Raw genomic sequence first — 21,289 nt, 5'->3', positions numbered from 1 at the left:
AATATCTCACTTTAAGCACCTGTGTCTGGATATTTAGTTTTTTTTTTTTGATTGCTTTTATTACAGTAACAGATTTGGAATGTAAATTACAAATTTTTAATTTATTTTTTGTTTCCTAACTACAAGATTGTTGATGATGTCAGTATTCCCTAATTCAACTTCTTTATTTAAATAGTTATTTCTAAAGAACATTTTTGCTCCTTTATTTGCTTTGAAGGAATTGCTTGTTACTTAATTACTCACAATTCACTTAGAAGAACTTTTACTTTTTCCCCTAGAGATAATTGCAGTAAATATTCATTTACAGGTTAAAATTGTTTTTCCTTTTTCAACGACCTGGTATCTTTTTTTTTAGGCATTCAAGTTCTACTTGTCTTTAAGGCATGAAGTACAGTCGGTTTTTGATTCATTGCCAATTTATGATGATGTTTCTTAGGAACAAAGTTTATTTTTAAAGTACATTTTAAATTATATAAGAAATACATAAATACTGCTCACTGAAGACATTGAATAATCGAGAAGTATTGAGAGTGAGCATTTAGAGTTCCCTTTCTTCCCCAATACCATTTCCTTTCCTGGAGGCAGCTAACATTAACAGTGATCCTTGCCGAGGTTAACATACTCAAAGTCAGGAAGAAAAGTTCCTGAGTATTACTAATTCGAATCATTTTTTCCACACTGACAGAACCAGATGATACTGGAACTCCATGAGGGATATGTAAATAGACGGTACACAAATGCATGAGTATGGATTGGAGTATCAATCCCACTACTCAAAATAATAATGCTTTTCATTGACACAGCACATTTAAACTTTGAAAGTATTTTCATAGCTATGCAGTTACTTTTTTCCTACCATCCTACAATATTTGTCAGGTTATCTTGTTATCTGTTTATGTGCAAGGTTTAGTTTTCTGTTATTTGTTGACAAATAGTGTTTTCCTTATGTGCCTGCATTTCCTTTATCTACATGGCTGATTTCTTTTGTACAGGTAGAGGTTGGGCCAGCATTGTTACTCACAGTGTCATGCTCAAATATGTTCTTAAATTCTTCTTTTTTTATCTATTCCATGCCAAATTAATGACCTCACTTCCTGTACTTAAGAATTAAAATGTTAATTGGTGCTTTTAAAAACTCTCATGGAAAGACCTACCACTCCTTCCAGGAAGCAAAATATTTAAAAATACACAAAAAAGGTAATATTTTCACTGTTGATTTTACTGACATTACTTTCTTATGAATTATGGGGATTAAATATTATAAAATCCTAAGACGCTATTTATCACCAGCAATAATATTTTTGAATTCAGGGGCTGCAAGGGTAGGGTATTTCATATTATTTCCTTTCCTGTATTCAGTGTCCCCTGCAGGGTCGTATAACCATGAAATGGTGAAACTGTCCTCAAGGCCCGCACAAAACTCCCTTATATTGGTATTTACCAATGCTCCCTCCTCTTTGGATCGCCTCTTTAGCCCCTTCTTCTGTTTGCAGACTTTCGTGTCATCTCTTGCCCTGATAATCCCATTACCCTTTAAATCTGACTCCTGCTTGCAACCTCTCCTCTCTTGCATTCACTGTCTACACTGATGCCAGTTGTATTTCTGGAAAGGATCTGGTTGTCTTTGCCATAATAGTACAAAGTGCTCTCATGAACATCTCATAGCTCCTGCCCTTTCCTCGCCCTGGAGCCCTGTCTGCATCTTCTCCTGTGCACTGCTTCGGGTGGGGAGACAGTGTGGTGGGTCACAAAGAATACATTGGACAATTGCCTTTCTCCGGAAATGTCATTTACTTGCTAGGAATTCACAGCCTCCTCAGCTCATCCTTTAAGTGTAAGCTGCTTCTACAAGCAGTCTTTGGTCTTAACTCACCATCACACCTGCAGCTAATTATTCCCTTTTCTTCTACACGTTGTTTACACCTTCACAAGAACCCCGTCTCAGGCCAGCTTTTATTATGGCGAGACCTGCCTGTCTGTCCTCCCCCAGGGCATGAGCTCTTTGAGCACAGGAACCTTGTCTGGTGTACTGCAGGTAAGCGGATGTGAAAGGCTCTGCCTTGCAGGTGCCTGTAGACATCATACACATGCGTCCTGTCTAATGAGGTTGGACCTATAAAATCTAAATGCCCAGTTGTCCTTGGCAGGACACCCATGTAGTCATACCTCTTCCTTCGGTTGCTGAGCAAAGACACACACTGAACACTCTGTGTTCTCACGCAGAGTGGGGAAGGGGACATGCTGGAGCTCTGAGACATGCAGAACCAGGTGTAGAAATTACTTTGGAACACATTTCAGGGTAAAAACCCAATGGTAAATATTTTCTAACAAAAATATGCAGTATAGCTGATTTAATTCTTTCTAGGTAACATGTAACTGATAGAATGATCTCATAAGAGTCTTTTTTTCTCATTCTGAATGCATTTTACTTTAATAAAGGGAATATTGCTGCTTTCTGAACCTTAAATTTAAGAACTCTGGTGGTTTCTGCTAAATAAATGTAGTAGCAAAGTCACTGTTGGCCTTCCTTACTAAGCAAGGGAACACTTTTTAGAGTGTTTTGAGGTTAATGAACATTATAAAACAAACAGAAAACCCTACTGCCTTAAAATACTGTTTTAATTCGTTTGCCTATATCTTGGGTTAGATATTGGCTGCTTAAAAAGCTGTGGACATTCCAACAGATGGGGGAGGAGCAAAATAAAATGCCAAGAATTTAGCTGTAAATAAAATCCTAGGAGGAAGTTGTGTACCTTGGAATCTTATTGTATTGAATCCAGAGTTACCAGGCTTCAGATTTCCTCTATCCCTGGCTCAGGGGCTGGGGGCTAGGAGATGGGGTGTGTGGGGTTAAAGGAATTGTTTTAATGACCTCACATTCCTTTTCTGTGACCCAGCAGCAGGTGTTGCTCATCCAAAGTGCTTACATATCAGCGCTTTTGAGCAGTGATGGTCAATGTAGCATTTTGACCCCTCCAAACAAGAGTGTTCCATACTTTGGTTTTCAAAACTACCATATTAGTCATTTTATATTTCTTTGAGAATTTATGAGTATAAATAGGAATGAGAAATGCTTACCCTAGATTAGTACTTACAGTTTGTTGTTGCATGTGAAATAATAAGAGACATTTATTTTAGAAATTTACTAGTATTTTAAAGTTTTTCGTATTGCTCTAAAAGAACTGAAGTCTCCCCAGAGAAGATAGAAAGTTAGAAATTACCCAGTTTAAATATCTCCATATATCTCTATTCCTATATTCATTCTGCAAGTTGATGGTGAAAAAATTAAATACTCATTATTGTGCATTAGAGCCTCCTAAGTGCATCAGCTGAGTTTTAAATGGGCAGAGGAATACTCTTCATGTGAGCACCTTCACTTTCTTTGTAACCTCCTTGCTGTACAATTGACCTAAAGATGAGCAGATTCTGTTTTTTTTAAAAAGCACAGGAAACGTCTGCTGCAAGTGGATTGAGATAATATTTTCCTTCTAGGGAAAGAGGAGATACTAGAGGGCAGAGCAGAGCTGTCTGTCTCCTGCATTTACCTGCACACAAATGGCTGCTAGTAGTGATCTTAGTGATCTAAAAACCTTTCCCGCGCTCTGTAGCCACAGGGTAGGGATGCCTTGTGAAGCTTCTGTTATCAGGCATTTCTAGAGTTTGGGCCTTTCCTCCTGTACTTGGCTTCCTTCTGCTGAGCTGAATTTAGCCGGGTCTAGTCAGAACTGTTATAAGCAGTAGTTCTCTCAAACAGCCACTTTTGAACAGTTATGTGATGGAACAAGCATTAATGTTGGCAGCATTTAAACACATTAAACGGATGCTTATACAAATATGTACTCACCCTGGCTACTCATTCCTATGAAGTGTCTGTTAGGAATAGACACCAGAACCTGAAGTGGTAATTCTTTCATGGGGTTAATCTCGGTAGTAAAGCACTTGATTTTGTAGATCTGAGTAATACTAGCTACCATTTACTGCATACCTGCTCTGTACCATCTCTGTTTTTCAAAACAGTCAGGCGAGGCAGTTGTTATTATTCCTGTTTTATAGGTGAGCTGTGGAAGCTCCCTGAAGAGAAATTGAGAAATGAGTTTCTCAAGCCCTCATGGCCGGTAAGGTGCTGGACTACGTATTCAGACCTTGGTCTTTCTTTTCATGGAGCACACTGCCTGTCTTAGAACTCAGTGTGGTCAGGATTACCTGCAGGATTTTTAGTCATGAAAACACTTTTCAGATTCCTCTCTGTTCTCTTTGTTCCTATTGAGATGATCAGTTGGTCTACGTGGTTTGTCTGTGTCTGTTGCTTCCCTCTTTCTTTCTTCTCATGTTTCACTGTAAGAGGAGGGGCAGGTGTGTGTGAATTGTGTGTGCTCACAAGGGTCTGTATGTGTCTGAAGGAGGGAGGAAGGGGATCGATGCCATAGAATTTCCTCTCCTGTGCCAATGATGGGGATCACTGAGGCTTCTTGCTTCAGTCAAGGCTGATTGTGGTTAAAACCTTCTTGGAATATAACGCTTCCATATAAACTTCAAAAATTCTTGGCCCAGCAGACTATCCATTTTCCTTATTCCAAACTAGATTTAATGAATTGCCCAGTTACACGGCAGTAATGCTGCCTTGCATTCTTGAAAAGTTCAGGCTGGAGATTAACAGTGCACGAAGTGGTAACAAGTTAAATGGACAGTTAAAAAGGCCCTTTATGAACTCTACAGATACATTCGTACTTTCTCTGTTTTTGCACTTTTATCTTTTACACACCCCACTCCACCCTGCCCTGATCATGTCTTCCTAAGCAGTCTTCTAGGATAAGATCTGAGAATGCTGGAGCAAACCCAGAAGAAGAGATATGTCACCAGTTGAAAATATATAAGAGTAGTGTGGGTGTGTGAGAATAGTGACAGACAAGCTGAAGAACAGAGGGAAAGGAAGCTTGGGGAAACTGCACAGTGTGACTGAAAGGGCTTTCAAAGCTTGCTTGGGAGAAGGAGAACGAGGAAGTGCTTGCACAGGGTGGTATAACATGAAAAGAGTAGACAGAAAGGCCCAGCTATATAAGCACTTTTTGCTTCCCATGTTCATCAGAGAATGACCCTGCAAATTAGAAAGTGGAGAATGGTCATTATTGAGGGTGCATTAGAGCCTGAATTATGAGTTAGATGGAAGAACGACGCAGTCCTTCAGATGCCTAAGTCTACATCCTGAGTAGCGTGGGATTTTACCCATGATCTCAAGGTCCGATTATGCAACTTGTGAGGAAATTACTAGAAAAAAATGGAGATGGGTGAATGTCCTAAATAAGGGGGAACATTATTTTCTAGAAGCTAAAGACCTGAAGTAAGCTTGATGTCAGTTCCTGGCAAAGCTGTAAATGAATGATCAACCAGAGATCTTCCATGTGCTTAGGAAAGAATGTGGTCACCAGGAGTCAGCATGGATACCACTCATAAGCCTTGTCCGAACTCATTTCCTAAGTACCGCTTGCTTTTTTTTATTTTTTGGAGGAGGGTTACTAGATTATTAGATAATACAGATTCATAGTCTCACATTTCATGTGTGCTCACTTAGTTCAAATATGCTGACAAACTATCATTTTGGGTAAATCTTGATATCAGCAAAGTATTTGAGAAAATCTCTTATAACCTTATCAGAAGGAAGTGGAAAGCTACTTAGATGCTAGAATTATGTTGATTCCCATGTTTTGAAAACGAAGCTAAAAGTTTGTTGGTTAATGAATGAGATGGTGTCCTCATGGGGGAATGCTCAGATAGGCACTGTAATTGGCCTTATTGTTCATCTGGAAAAAAACCCAAAACCCAACCCAAAAAAACCCAACAGAAAAAGGATAGCTCACTGTCAGATTTGCAGATAAGAGAAAGCTGGGAGGCACAGCTGATAAGAAAGTGGAGAGACTAAAAATTCAAATCATTCTGTTGGCTTTTTATTGTAGTGTTAACTAGTATCATTAACATAACAAGGCAAAATTTAATATTTATAAATATCAAGTTCTGAATTTATTACAGAAGTCAGTTAAACAATATGGGATAGGGAAAATGTACTTTTGAGGTAGTTGTGTGAATTTTGGAGTTTTAGCTAACCATAATATTATGAATAATATATATCTAAACAAATTTAAAAAAATGAAGGAAACAAAACCCAACTCTACAATAAGAAAAATAAAACTGAAAAAAATTTAGATGGCGTTTTCTGAATGTAATATCGATATGTGAAATACCAGTTAGGTTCCATCTTTGTCATTCATTGCAACATTTTAAGGATAAGAGTACTTGGTTCTCGGTGGCATATTTTAAGTACATTAAAAAGTTGATGTAATTTTCAGAGCATGTTGATCACAGTGTTGACTGCAGTATCTGGGTATCATGTACTAGAGCATCATGGAAAGAATTAGGAGTGTTTAATCACTAAAAGACTAAGGGAAGACATAGTGGCTGCCTTCCAATCTGAAGGTTATTTTTGAATAAAATAGTTAATTTATTTCCATTCCTAGGGAGGAATGAGAAGCAAATAATTGAGGAAAGTACAAGGAAACAAATTCAGCTCAATGCAAGGGAAAATAACAAATCAGACTAACCAGTGATGGATGGGGGACCTTGGAAAGAAATGACCATCACTTTACTCTAGTTTTGGAGCTCAAGTTGGACCTAATTATTTGCATTCTTCAAGGTCCAGTTCCAGTGTTACTACCTGTCTGAAGTCTCATTCTTTCTGCAAAATGTTCCCTTTCTCATTCCCCCCAGTACCACGCACAGTAACTGGATTACAGTGGGTGCTTAGTAAATGTTGAATGAAAGAATGGAGCTGGGTGGTGGACCATACTGGGTTCTTAGATAACAAGGCATCGAACCGCAGAACTAAGAAAAATCTATTGTATTCCTTCCACTGTGCTATTTATTTACTCCTGCTTTGAGTAGCCAGCTTAAGGAGAGAATTGTTCTAAATTATATGAGAATGAAAGATTGTTAAGCTGATTATACCCAGAAAAACATTTTTTACCTTTAATTTGAATTTTTAATCATAGATATTGCTCACGTTAAGCAAAATAACTTTGTTCACTGGGGAGTGTTTTGAAATTTTTAGAATGATCAGCAAGATATCATCTCATGAGGATTTTAGGCAACAATGAAGAAAATAATTATTTTCAATGTTGGAAGTTTAAAAAAGAAAGAAATAAAATAAATGAAAATGATGCTATCAGAGTTTTGAAAAGTTGCCTTTTTCCCAGTAGCAATAGATCTTGAGATGTAGTAGGTTGAATGCCACTGAGTAATATCCCCCTTTGTTATTGTGTTTTATTTAGGCTGATTCAAAAGTCATTGAGAAGTGGATGGATGGTGTGAAAGACTTCTTAATGAAAGAGCAGGCTGTCCAAGGAGATGCCGAAGGGCTACAAAGACAGCTTGACGAGTGCTCTGTGAGTTCTGCTGATCTAGGGAACCTGCTGTACTAAATAACATTTTCTTCTTCTTCTTTATTATTTGCTGCTCTTATTAAAATTGTAAGAATATGACATGACAATAAACCTAGATAAAATATCTTTCATCATAAACTTTTTTTTGACTTTATAGCTAGTCAACAAATGACTGACTTATCATATTTCTGTTTTTGGCCATGGTTATAGAATTTAAAAAAATTTTTATTTCATATTGGAGCATAGTTGATTAACAATATTGTGTTAGTTTCAGGTGTACATCAAAGCGATTCAGTTATACATATACATGTATCTGTTCTTTTTCACATTAAATTTTGGGTGTAGAACATAAGAGCAATTTTAGTTCATTAGTAGCTGCTGTTTTTTTTTTTCTTTTGTGGCATGTGGGTCTCTCACTGTTGCGGCCTCTCCCGTTGCGGAGCACAGGCTCCAGACGCGTAGGCTCAGCGGCCATGGCTCACGGCCCAGCCGCTCTGCGGCATGTGGCATCTTCCCAGACCGGGGCACGAACCCGTGTCTCCTGCATCGGCAGGCAGACTCTCAACCACTGCGCCACCAGGGAAGCCCAGTAGCTGCTGTTTTATGTACGGTGACAACCTTAGTGTCATAATTACCAGTTGTATATCGCTCTTATTGTGCCACATGGTGAGGCTTTAAGAAAAACATATTTTACAAATGAAGTTTGCCAGTAATACTTCTCGCATTTTATATTTGTTGAAATCATTAGGCTTCTCTAAATTAATTAAAATACTATTCCCTGCTGAGAGTCAAGTATTTCCAATCTAATTTGGTAGATGGCTATATGAAGCATCCAGGTGAAATGAATTTCTTAAGACAATATTTCTTAAGTAGTTAAAAGTCCTGACTCCCAAGCAGTCTGTTCTTAAAATATTTGCAGGGATACAGGCAGACAAACTGTAATAATGGCATCTACTTATATAGGCATGAACCCAACAAGGGCTTATGTTATGTTTTCAGGCATTTGTTAATGAAATAGAAACAATTGAATCATCTCTGAAAGACATGAAAGAAATAGAAGCTAACCTTCGAAGTTCTCCAGTTGCTGGAATCAAAACCTGGATGCAAACAAAACTAGCTGACTACCAAACACAACTGGAGAAATGTAGCAAAGAGGTGAGTTTTTAAACTTCACTGCCTGTGGTTTTCAAGAGGTAGATAGTGGCTTCTCTTGACAGAGTAAACTGATGTTATAGCCCATCCAGTTTGAAAAACTGTGGTCTAGAATAACTACAGCATGGGTGGCAGGCTGGGGCCAGAATTGGGTCATGTTTTTTTAATGAAGGGAGGGTGCTCTTGTACCTTTGGCCCCTGGGTGGGAATGAGCTTGACATATTCAATAAAGAACAAAGAAAGTTGTTGTAGCTGGAATAGAATGAAGGAAGGAGTTAGCAGGTTGGAGAATGGGAAGATTCGAGGTCAGAAGGTAGGTAGAGATGGACTGTATATGGCCTTTGAAGCATAGATTTTGACTTTTATTTCAAGTATGATTTTACATAGAAGGCAGAGTGATTTGAGCAAGGAATTGATACATGATAGATCTTTTAAGATCACCCTGGCTTCCATGTGGATAATTTGCTCTGGGAAAGCAAGAATAAAAATGGGGAGAATACTTAAAGGTTATTGCAGCCTTGGAGAGAGAGGATGGCCCCTTGGACTAGGGAGATAGTGGTGGAAGTCATGAGAAATGTTGGGTTGCACTATATTTTGAAAGTGGAGCTGGGAGTCTAGTAATGGATTAGATATGTGATATGAGGAAAAGTGAATAGTTAATGACAGCTCAGGACTTTTGCAAAGCTTCCACTTTGTGTGAATTGTGGTGCTATTTACTGAAATGGTGAAGACTCAAGGAGAGGCTTTTGTGGGAGCAGGTGAAGTGATGCTTTCCATACTGGAAGGATTAAATGCAAGATTACGAGACATGCAAATGGGGTCTCTAGCACTTACCGCTGGCCAAGGATGCTAAGAAGGAAAGGTCAGCCAGAGGGGAAATGCCAGGAGAGCGTGAGGCCCCAGTGGCCAAGTGGAGAGAGCTTTTCACAGTGCTCAATGCCGAGGACTGCTGAGACTAATCAGAACTGGAAAGCAAGCTTTAGACTTGACAAGATGATCGCTTTTATGGACTTTGAGAAAAGTGGTTCCAGTGGAGTGGTGGGAAAGAAAGTCACATTGGAGAATGTTGAGGAGAGGAAAGCAAATGAAGTACTGGGGCAAGTGTAACCAACCTTGAGAATTTCTCTATTCAAGGGAGCCGAGAAATGGGGTAGGTGCTGGAAGGGACATGGGGATCCAAAGAGCTGTTTTTGTAATTTTTAAAAATAAGGGGTATTACTGGAAGTTTGCATGCCGAAAAGGACTTCACTTAGAAAGAGAAAATGATGCAGAAGAGATTGAGAGAAGATAATTGCTGAAGCAAAGTCTATGATTAGGCAAGAGGGGATGAGGTCCACCCTCTAAGTGAAAGAATTGCTATTAGGTAGTCCCTCTGTGGTAATGAAGGGAAGGCAACTATGTGTACAGTGGGAATATGACGTAGTTGTCTTCTGATTGCTTTTGTTTTGTTAGTGGAGTAATAGTGAGGTTGCATACAGCTGAAGTGAGTGAGAAAGGGGTAAAAAACAAGAGGAGAAAATGTGAAATGCAGGAATACCCCACAGACAGTTGTGTAGATAGTACATAGCTCTTAATACAATGTTTTTTAATGTTGATACACGAAAATTTTATATTTGCATCCCCGAGTATTTTATTTTGTTTGCCCCCAAATTCCTTATTTTGAACAAGTTCAAATTTAAAGAAAAGTTGAAATAATGGTTGAGAGAAGGGCCATAAGCCATTCCTAAATTTGCCAGTTGTTAATGCTTTGCCCGTTTGCCTTTTCTCTCTCTCCTCCTTCTCTCTTTACATGCATACACACACACACGGGCACACACACGCATACCTTTTTTTTTGTTATATATGTAGTTTTGATAGGAAGTCGAAAATATTATGACATTTCACTCCTAAATACTTCAGCTTGCTTCTTCCATGAATGAGGACAATCTTCTACAAAACTGCAGTATCATTGTCACACTTAAGAAAATACTTTCATAATGTCATCTTACATTCTAGCCAAATTCAAACTCTTTTAAGTGTGCTATAATTTGATGACATGTGCTTGAAGGAGCTGGGGTCTTTTTAGGAAGTAAATAAGGAAACTGGTTTGGAAGTCACAGTGAAGAGCAAGAAAGACAATAGCTAGATGGGTAGATAGATGCTTAGGTACATGTAGATATTTAGATCTGTGTATCTGTTTATATACATACATACACATATGACAACATAGAATTAATTTTGGATTATTATTGTTTCAAAGTATGGGAATAAATACATGGGGAATTTTTAAGTGTCTTCAGCAAGGAGGCAGCCACCTGCTATGTAATTATCTAAAGCAGTTCTAGACTATTGTATATCATTGAGTAGTAAAAGGTTGAAGAAATTTTGGACAAACAGTGTTGCCAAATTTTTATTTTTCTAAGAAAGGATAGATATATAAAATCAACAAATAAAAACAGTCTATTATATGCATGATATCATGAAAGGAAAAACATCTTAATGCCAAAATGTAGAAAGTATATAATCTCAGATAATTAATGATAATTTTCAGCTTTTCTTTTTTTGAAAAGTTTGCTACAGTGTCTTTATTCTTCTCACTTCTCTGTGGATCCATGAATATTATATAACTGACTAGTGTTTGGAAACTACTAGTAAAAAGAATTTTGGGAAAGTGGGGCCCTGAAATCTGTATTTTTTTAAAAAGTCCACTAGATCAATAAGACTTGGGAAGCAGGGCTGTGTATATTGCTGGCAGTAGACTGTCTGAGTGCCATGTGGGGCAGTGAAATCCAAGCTCCTATTTATTTAGTGCCTGTCTATTTTTATGACTGTGATCCTGTTTGGAGAGTGAAACAGGAAGGCCACTAAGTGTTCCCCCTTACTCTCGAGAGAGCCATCCTATTCCTGAACTGCGCTTTTGTCACCATCAGTGTCACAGCCAAGCAAGCCCTGGCAGGGTGACTACTACTGCGAGATCTCATTTGAGTGGGAGGTTGAAGAGTGAAGTGAGCCCTGGATGATCTGTGTGGTATGATATCTTCTCCCACAGAAGTCAGTGTGTGGTTAGAGGGATCTTTCTGAAAGATATTTTTAGGCTTCTTAAAACAGTTAAAAAAGCTATTGAACCAGATTCAGACAAATACCTATTTTCTAATGTAACTTTTTTGTATCTGTATGGAATATACAAGTACAGTAGATTATCAAAACCAAAATTTTGTAAGGCAGTGTTGTATCAACATCTTTGATAGCAATCTACTCTTCTCTGCTTTTAAAAAGTGCAGTCTTAATGGGGAATCCTGTTAAAAAGGAAAAAATGGACATTTTGATTGCTTCAGGGTTTTTTCCCCCATAAATAAGGTTATAGTAGATTTCCTTGAAATATATGCTTTTATGGATGTAGGTTAGAGTCCTTCAGTTGAGTATTACTCTGTCAACAGTTATGCATTTTCAGAATTATAATAGGTATTTCCAGATTAATGTCCAAAATGTGATACCAAATCCCAGTTATAATTATTGTTTTCATTATTGCTTATATTCCACAGCATCAGCACAAAATGTATACAGAGTTTCATCTGAATTTTAAACCTTAAGACTCTTTGTGGAAAGTTATTACTGTGTCTTTTGATATTAGAAACTAGAAGCTGACATTTAACATATCAGGATTTGTTTATTCGAGGTAATGGCTTTTCCTTCCTAGATTACTATTCAAAAAAATAGGTTGTCTGAAAGTCAGGAAAAAGTGGTGAACCTGAAAAAAGACTTGGCAGAGATGCAGGAATGGATGGCCCAAGCAGAAGAAGACTACCTGGAGAGGGATTTTGAGTACAAGTCACCAGAAGAACTTGGGAGTGCTGTGGAGGAAATGAAGGTGAGGCTGGACAGTCAGGGTCAAGAGACTTTCTATCTCCCCTCCTCCCTTTAAAATCAATCCATCAGTCAATCATCTACCTAGCTGTAAGGCCTGATAATGTACATATAATCTCTCACAGTAAGATTTCAAGTTACAAAAAAAACAACAACAAAAAAAGGAGGGTCAACTGCCATGATTTTAGTAGGGCTAGGAAGCTGAGAGTCCACGTGCTAACTTGGCCCATGAGTTGAGTCTTGAGGGCCCCTGCGAAAACGTCTTACATTAGGACCTTGGTGAGCCACAGTGAATGACTCAGAAATTTTGTGGCAGCAATTATATTCACAATGTTGTGCAACCATCACCACTATCTACTTCCAGAAATTTTCAGGAAGAATTATTTTTTGTAAAGAACAAGAGAGACTTCCCAATTAGGTTGGGGTTTATCTTTATTTCACCAGCTGTAGTCTTCCAGCTAATACATGGGGCACACATGAATACCAAAATTTTGTTGGAGCAGGTGAGAGGAACATTAGGAATGTCGTCAAGGGATTTAATATCAGTTCGGTCCACAGGATGTATTTGCTGTAAACTTATATTTCTGTGTCAGTAGTCTTGCACACTCTCTTTTTTTATATAATAAAAGAACTGGACATCATTCCCACTTTTCCAACACTGCTTCAAGTGTCCTTCAGTGTCGAAGCCAAAGGAGATAGTGTCTTAAAAGCTACTTTTAAAAAAATAAGAGTTGCAACTTGCCTACAAGTATAACAAAAGCAAACATCTGTGCAGATATTTTTTAAAAGGATTGTTTTTCACCAATACATTATTGTGTATGAGTCAAAATAAATAAAAAGGACTTTTATTGTAGTATTTTCACAGAAACACTTTGTTTTAGTGTAGCTTTCCTTGAAACTTTAAAACTATTCAGTATATAAGGTATTTTAAAGGTAGCCTACCATGTTAAGAACCATCTTATTTGCACTGTTGACATTGTAGTTCTGTGGGGTTTTTTTGTTGTTGTTCTTGGTTTTTTTTTTAAGGTCACTAGGAATGAGAATTAAGAAAAACGAGATTAAAACTCTTGATTGGGCAGCATTTTATTTTTATTCTGCCAAACAACCATTAGGATTTTAAGAAAACCACTACACTTAATTATTTTATCCCAACCTAGAGAAATTTAAAATCATTAAGTAGTAAAGAAAGCTACAAGAGAAAGTGAAAGGCTGTTTGAGGTTGATTTTCCTGAGTATGAGACTTCATCAAGCACGGAAGGAGAGTCAGGCAGGAAGCTACTTTTAGATCAGATCTTCCCAGTATAACTTTGTCATCTTTGAAATGCTGTTAATTATCAGAAGAAAATATGTTTATATTATTTTTAAAGAATACTTCTACCATGGTGCACTTCCATTTTTGCTTGACTTCCAGTGATCAATTAAAATTAATTCACTTAATTCTTATTATGGACCCAGACTTTGAAAGTACCTCCTGTCAGTAAACATAATTTGGGATAACTTAGGTGTTAACAGTGCTGTTATTAAATGAAAATGTCTGCATGGGGACTGTGTACATTGGGATATATAATGAGTGAAATTTTGTAGTTAGCATTCTTATTTCGCAAGCACTCTCCGTAGGGATTACCTCATAATGTTCAGATTAGGTAGTTAGAATCATCTGGATGTTTTAATTTTGGCTCAGTTATTTTTTGAAAAAGAAAGAAATTGGTTCCTGAGACAGGAAGCCAGTTTTCAAGTTCATTCTGTCTTGGAACAGAGGGCGAAAGAGGATGTGTTGCAGAAGGAGGTGAGAGTGAAGATTCTCAAGGACAACATCAAGTTATTAGCTGCAAAAGTGCCCTCTGGTGGCCAGGAATTGACGTCTGAGCTGAATGTTGTGCTGGAGAATTACCAACTTCTCTGTAATAGAATTCGCGGAAAGTGCCACACGCTGGAGGTATGGTGTTTTTTCACTGATGCATTTCTGAGGTTCACACTCTGTAGTGTACTGGCTGCTTCCATATCTTGGGAAAAAACCTCCATTTTTCTTTTCAAATACTAGATCATAAAAGAAAAGTAGTTCTTTCATGGTTGAGATAATAATAATAACAGTAGTAGTAATTATTAGATGATAATTTAGGTAATAGGTTGATAAAAATGAAACAGAGAAAAGAAAACTGGAGAGCAAGATCTGCCTTCAGTTAGTGGAACTTTCTTGGAAAAGTAGTTTCTTAGCTTTAGACATTTATTACGTGTGAAATCAAGGTTTTCAGGGTTTTTATATTACAGATGATCTGTAGAGTCTGTTCCAGTCCTAAAATTCTAAGACATATACTGTGAGTACCTCCTTTTTTTTTTTTTTTTTTTGCCTGGTTAGTGCACAGAGATGAATTGAGGTTTCTGTTTTAGAGCGCTGTCTAAAATTATAGGTTTTATTTAGAGTGAAAGAAAGACTAACTTGAATTTGCTGGTATTTTGCTGGACCATTTCCCCTACCCTGGCCATAGGATTTAAGATGTAGATGATTCTATGAGTTTTTTTTTAAATAAAATTAAGTTTTTGATTGTTTGCTTTTATATTAGTGTGACATTTGTCACATCTTATTGAAAAGACTTAAGAAGCCCTTCAGTTGATAGCAATTTAAATTTAGTTCAACCTAAAACAAATGATGGCATTGTGATGAATCCTAAAATGGTAATCACAACTGCAGTATTTAAACTAAATTCACTCATTACTCATTTGTTCTGAATCTATAAAATAAGTGTAATTTGGATTAGTTAATAAGAAAGCTACAAGTCAACAAAGCCTCATTCTTTAATATTAGGATATTGCCTAACTTAAAACACCTGAGGTTACTCATTTGCGAATTTAACATTCTGTGAACATAATATGTAACATTATGTATGGCTAATCTTAAGTCCCAGTAGATGATCCTGGAATTGAATTCTACTACAGTCTTGTCCATGTTTTCTTCTCTGCCTTAATCACCCATGATTTTGCTGTTTTTTTGGTTTGTTTATTTTCCTGTCTATTATTAGCCAAAGTAACTACTCACAATATGTTTAAATAATGGAGTCCCCAGGTTATCCCAAGCTAACAAGAGACCACCATGAATTCTGTGTTATTTCTTCACACTGTCTTTATGACCCAGAGGTGACAGTTTGAGAATGAGGAATGAAATATTTCAAGGTTTTAGTATTGCTTGCAGAATTACTTTTAGAATTATTTTGGAATTAGTTTGAGAGAAGAAAAGGAAAAGTGTAAGAAAACAAAGTAGATAAAAGAGAAAATATGACACCTTGATGCCTTTGAAAGGGGAAGTGATAAGAAGAAAAAAGATTTCACAATGGAAGCATTCTTAAAATTTTGTGAGGGATTACCAAGAGATCTTGGGTAGAAACAGTCCAAATTTCTAAATTAGAGTAAGGATGCCTTTCTTCCAAAGAGTCCAACTTTATTACCTTGATTATTTCTAGATTCCTTTAAAATGTTTTAAATCATGAAATATTTAAAACTTATAGAAGAGTACAGATGATATTACTAACACCCATATACATATCCCTCAGCTATAACTAATGTTACATTTTGCCATATTTTTCCAGATCTTCTTTTTTCAAATAAAATTAATTGGCATTACAGAACCCGTTCCCTTTTTCCTCATCTCATACCATCTCTTGATCCCTCTCTTAAAGTAATCATTATCTAGAAAGTGATGTATAATCTTCCCAAACATGTTTGTATATTTTTAATATATACACTTATGTCTCAGTTATTAATTGCTGTGTAACAAACCTTGCCGAAATGTAATGGCTTACAAAAACAACCATTTATTATTTTTCATGATTCTATGGGTTGATTTGGCTTAGCTGCATGGCTCTTCTGCTCCGTGTGGCTTATGGATATTCCACTCAGGTCCACTCTCATCCACCAGGTCCCCTTCCACGTGGCCTCTCAGGTTTATGGCTTCTCTACAGCATGGCAGCTGGCTTTTAAGAGGGAGAAAGCAGAAGCTGCCAGTTCTCTTAAAGGCTAGGTCTGCACTTTGACACAGCATCATCTCTGTAGCCGCCTTTTGCTCTAAGCAAGTCACAAGGCCAGCCCACATTCAGGGGAGGAGAAGACAATTTCACCACTTCACAGGAGTAGCTGTAATAAATTTGTGGCTATTGTTAATCCAGCATAGTTCACTCTCTGGTCATAAGTTAGTTATAGTCCTTCCACATGCAAAATACTCTTACACTCTCCCAGGGACTCCTAAGGTCTTATTCAGTACAGCATCAAGCTCAAAATCCAGTATCATGCGATCTACATCCGGTGCAAATGCAAATGTGGTTCCTTGGAACAGTTTTCTTCAGGTGCAGGTGTGTGGGTGTGACACCTCTCCATCTGGCGACCCGGGCACTAAAAAGATAAGTTATCTGAACCTCATATACCCAACACAGTGGTGAGATAGGTACAGGAAAACCTCAGTGGACACTCCCATTCAAAAAAGTTGGGGCAGTGGAAAGTAAAAAGAGCAGGCACTGGCATTAGTGACTCTGAAATCTAATGCTAGTAGTTCTGAAATCTAGCCAGACACGTGTAGTCAGGGCTCCTACTCTCGGGCCAGGGACTGTTGCTTGATTAGGGGCCAGTCCTGCTTCTTGTGAGAGCTTCTCTGTAAGCCATCCCTTCCTTCCCATAAGAAATAGAGCTCTGCTTGCAGCTGAGTAGACTTCTCAGCCTGCTTTCTGCCTATAGAAATTTGGGGGACCAGACACCTCTTTTCCCTTTTAGTCTTAGCCAGGGGTCGGCAAATTATAGCCTGTGGGTCAAATTTGTTTTGTGGCCTGTTTCTGTATGGCCCAGGAGCTAAAAATTGTTTGTATATTTTTAATTTTTAAAGAGTTGTTAAAAACAAAGCAACACACACACACAGAAAAAATAAAGAAGAATCTGTGACAGAGACCAGATGTGGCCTGTAAAACCTAAAATATTTACTCTCTGGCCTTTTATAGAAAAAATTGCTGACCCCTGACCTGGTAAGTATTCCTCACATGGGGTGTATGCTACTAGAATGTGTCCTCTGAGTCAGTGGATCTGAAAGAGGACCAACCCAGTAGGCTCCATGCTGAACTCTGTCTTCTAAATTTATCCGTCAAATAGGCTCCTCCCATGGGGTTTGTTTCTCCCATAATTTTGCTCTTAGGAATTGGAGGATGAATCATACCCCAGCCCCCCAACTCCCCACAGGAATGAGAAATAAGTGACTACAACTAATGCAGCAATTATAGTAAAATTCCAATTTGGGTAAAAAGTTGCTCTGTTCGTATATAGACGTGTTCATATGAATTTAGAAAAAAGTTGGAAAGAGTCTGCATCAAATGGTTACACCCATTAGCTCTGAGCTGGAATAGGGTGGACCCAGGGAACCAATTTCGTATATAGCTGTTAAAAACCGTTGCAAGTCTGAGTATTTTTTTAACCTTTCTATTTAAAAACAAACGAATAATGTTTCCCTCCTGGTTTCTTCTACTAATTATATAGTTTTATTTTCGGCATTTAAACAGAGCCTTGGAATTTATCTTAGTGAAGCAGTCTGCTACCTCCCTCCAGTTGGTCTAATACCGTTAATCGAAGAATTCGATTTGATTTCACGTATTTGAAATACCAGCTTCATCAGTTTCTAAAAGCCCATTTATACTTGTACCTAAACGAAATTATTCTTGACTAGACAGAATGTGCAGCAGTAGAGATGCATTGTGTCTCTAAATGGCTTCTTATCTTGTCTAACTGTCCCTGCCTGTTTAGGAGGTCTGGTCTTGTTGGATTGAACTGCTTCACTATTTGGATCTTGAGACTACCTGGCTAAACACTTTGGAAGAGCGGATGAAGAGCACAGAGGCCCTGCCTGAGAAGACAGATGCTGTCAGCGAAGCCCTGGAGGTGGGAGCCCGCGTTCTGGGTGGTTATTTTTGTTGCAATGAGGCTGAATGAGTATTCAAACAAGGAACATAATGCCTTATGCCAGCAAATACTTTCGCTTCGTTGGTAGTTTTCAGCATAACTTGTGTTTTCTTCCATTGCCTGAAGTATTTATAACATCATGTATATTTGGGTTATTGGTGACCCACTAAACTCAGCCTTATGAGGTGGTTAGTTGTTTGCTAATTAGTACATTTTAGACTTCATAAAGCGCTCTAGTGATTTTCCAGATTGTTTTTACCAGTCCCTGGATAAAACTCTGCCTTATGTTTTTAGGACAGTGCTCTCTTGTTTCTTCATAAAGTTACTTTTGCTCATTAGACACGGCAACGACTGTGTTTACAGTGGCTTCTATTCTGTTGTCTTCAGATGTGAAAATTGGAGGACAGGCTGGAGAAGGCAGTGTTGGAGGCCTGGAATCCTGTCCCCAAGCCTGAACTTGAGTTCCTTGAGGCCAAGAAATGTGCCTGAATTTTTTGTTGTTCCCTAGTTAGTTCCCCAGCACAGCCTGTGGCACATGATAACTTAATAACTGTTTCTTAAGTGGATTAAAGTGTGAAAAGAATAGATTTTCTTAAAAAAAAAAAAGAAGAGGAAGATGGTAGCTGTGCTTTTAAAACTTGTAAGAATAGGATGTAGTAATTAAGTAGATGACTGGATTAAAGGTCAGAAATAAGTCAAATGTGGTACCTAAATTCCAGGAGCCAGATGCTCTTCTGGAGAAAAGATGTCATTTCTCAAATAAAATAGCAGAGTGAGAGATTCAGAGTATTAAAAAATGTTTTGAAAGATTATTTTAAAAACACATACTTTCCTAACATGAGAGTTAATACATGTACATTCTAGAAATATGGAAAATGGAGAAAAGTGTAAGACAACACTTTAAAACATTTTATTGTTCTTCTTCCGAATTACTATTTTTATGTATATATGCTGGGAGGTAGTACTTTATAGTAACTGGATCAAAGGCTTTGGAATCACCAAGTCTTTGGAGCCAAGTTAGAATCTTAGCTCTTCTTTTTACTGTGTGTGTGTTGGCAAATTACTTACCTTCTCTGAGCTTCAGTTTTCCTATCTGTAATATGAGAATAATATGTAGCCATATGGTTAAATTTATGTATATATAAAGTGTGTATATAAAACAGTGCCTTGAATTTTATATATGCTATAGAAACTTTTTAGTAATATAATCAATAACAGTTTGAAATTCTTTTATTTGTATAGTATTGTTTTTTGCTTTTAAACTTTGTATCATACCATGAACATTTTCCCATGTAATTAATAATTATTGAAATTATTTTTATGGAATTTCATATATTATCATTCATGCTGAGTTCTCAATTTTATGTGTTTATTAATACCATGAGGGGCATTTTTGTGAAATAATCTTTTTTAAAATAAATTTATTTTATTTTATTTATTTATTTATTGGCTGTGTTGGGTCTTCGTTGCTGTGTGCGGGCTTTCTCTAGTTGCAGCGAGTGGAGCTACTCTTCGTTGCAGTGCGTGGGCTTCTCATTGTGGTGGCTTCTCTTGTTGCAGAGCATGGGCTCTAGGCACGCGGGCTTCAGTAGTTGTGGCACGAGGGCTCAGTAGTTGTGGCGCACAGGCTTAGTTGCTCTGCGGCATGTGGGATCTTCCTGGACCAGGGCTCGAACCTGTGTCCCCTGCATTGGCAGGCGGATTCTTAACCACTGCGCCACCAAGGGAAGTCCCTGAATTAATCATTTTTAATCTTGTTCCTTAAGTAGATTTCTAGAAAATGGAATTACTGGTTTTAAATAAAACGCACATTTTTAGAATCCTTGATTCACTTTGCCTTGGTAAATGCATTATTTTTTGCCCCTGTCCCTGTTCAGTCTCTAGAATCTGTTTTGCGACATCCAGCGGACAATCGCACCCAGATTCGGGAACTTGGCCAGACTCTGATCGATGGAGGGATCCTCGATGATATCATCAGTGAGAAACTGGAGGTGTTCAACAGTCGATATGAAGAGCTGAGTCACCTGGTAAGAACCGGGCCATGCGTGAGTGTCGATTAGATATTTATGATATGGAGCGGACCTCAGGAACTTATACCGAGGGGAAAAGTTGGTAACCAACAGGGGTGTTGAGGGCATTGAAATACTAGGTGGGGAAGAGCAGACCTTACACTTATATTATAATGCAGGCAGAACTCGATGATTTAAAAATTTGTCTTTGAGATGGTTTCTACTTATGAACTATTTAATTTCCTTTAAGGAACATATTATAGGTGTATATAAGAATAATGACTCATATTATCCTAGTAAATATTAGAGCCATCAGAGTTTGATATAAGCTGCTATTATAAAATACCATAGTCTCTTAGATACATACTCAGAATGTATCACAACATGCATGTCCATATCAGTAAGTAGAGAAAGGAGACTGTTTTTATAGGAGAGTTGGGTGGATATTAGAAGCTTTCAAACACATATTAAAAAATAACTATTGATGTTTAGATCATGAATAGCATCAAACTTAGCCCAAAAGTTCAATCAATAGTGGCTCAACACTATGCACATCTGTAGAACTTCTTTAAACTTTGCAAAAAGAGAGATTTCCATGTTCACTCTACTCATAGATGTTTCTGTTATATTTCATATTCTTGTTTATAGGTTTATTGCTGAGTCCTAAAAATACCCTAAATTTGTAATAAATGGCATCTTTTTTATTCTCTCCTTTATTTTAATATGGTACATAGGAAATCTTTACATTTTTCCCTTTTTATTGAAGTATAATTGAAATATAACATTATATTATATGTAATATAACATTTTGTTTTTGTGATTTTTTTTTAGATTCCACATATAAGTGAGGTCATACAGCATTTGTCCTTCTCTCTTATTTCACTTAAAATAGTGCCCTTAAGGGTATTTTTGTATTTTGTCATTTTATAT

The 21,289-nt window shown here is 37.5% G+C and overlaps 1 protein-coding gene across 14 annotated transcripts in view; it reads left to right on the top strand.

The window, feature by feature from the left end:
- Positions 1–21,289, top strand: part of UTRN (utrophin) — a 506,668-nt gene that overhangs the window by 173,855 nt on the left and 311,524 nt on the right. For 13 of the 14 annotated variants that reach the window (XM_027084340.1, XM_027084307.1, XM_027084323.1 and 10 more), the window contains 6 exons: positions 7,320–7,433; positions 8,430–8,585; positions 12,259–12,429; positions 14,182–14,361; positions 18,195–18,329; positions 20,228–20,377. In XM_027084340.1, the coding sequence (XP_026940141.1) occupies positions 7,320–7,433; positions 8,430–8,585; positions 12,259–12,429; positions 14,182–14,361; positions 18,195–18,329; positions 20,228–20,377 (906 nt within the window). Of the gene's footprint in view, positions 1–1,116; positions 1,198–7,319; positions 7,434–8,429; positions 8,586–12,258; positions 12,430–14,181; positions 14,362–18,194; positions 18,330–20,227; positions 20,378–21,289 lie in introns of those variants that run through there. The other variant, XM_027084384.1, reaches the window with a different exon arrangement.

The sequence above is a fragment of the Aethalodelphis obliquidens genome, unplaced genomic scaffold, assembly GCF_003676395.1.
Source record: "Aethalodelphis obliquidens isolate GAN/ISIS:26980383/991018 unplaced genomic scaffold, ASM367639v1 scaffold3, whole genome shotgun sequence".
Lineage (NCBI taxonomy): Eukaryota > Metazoa > Chordata > Mammalia > Artiodactyla > Delphinidae > Aethalodelphis > Aethalodelphis obliquidens.
Note: the sequence above shows the minus strand (reverse complement) of the source record. Positions and strands in the feature narration are given on the sequence as shown.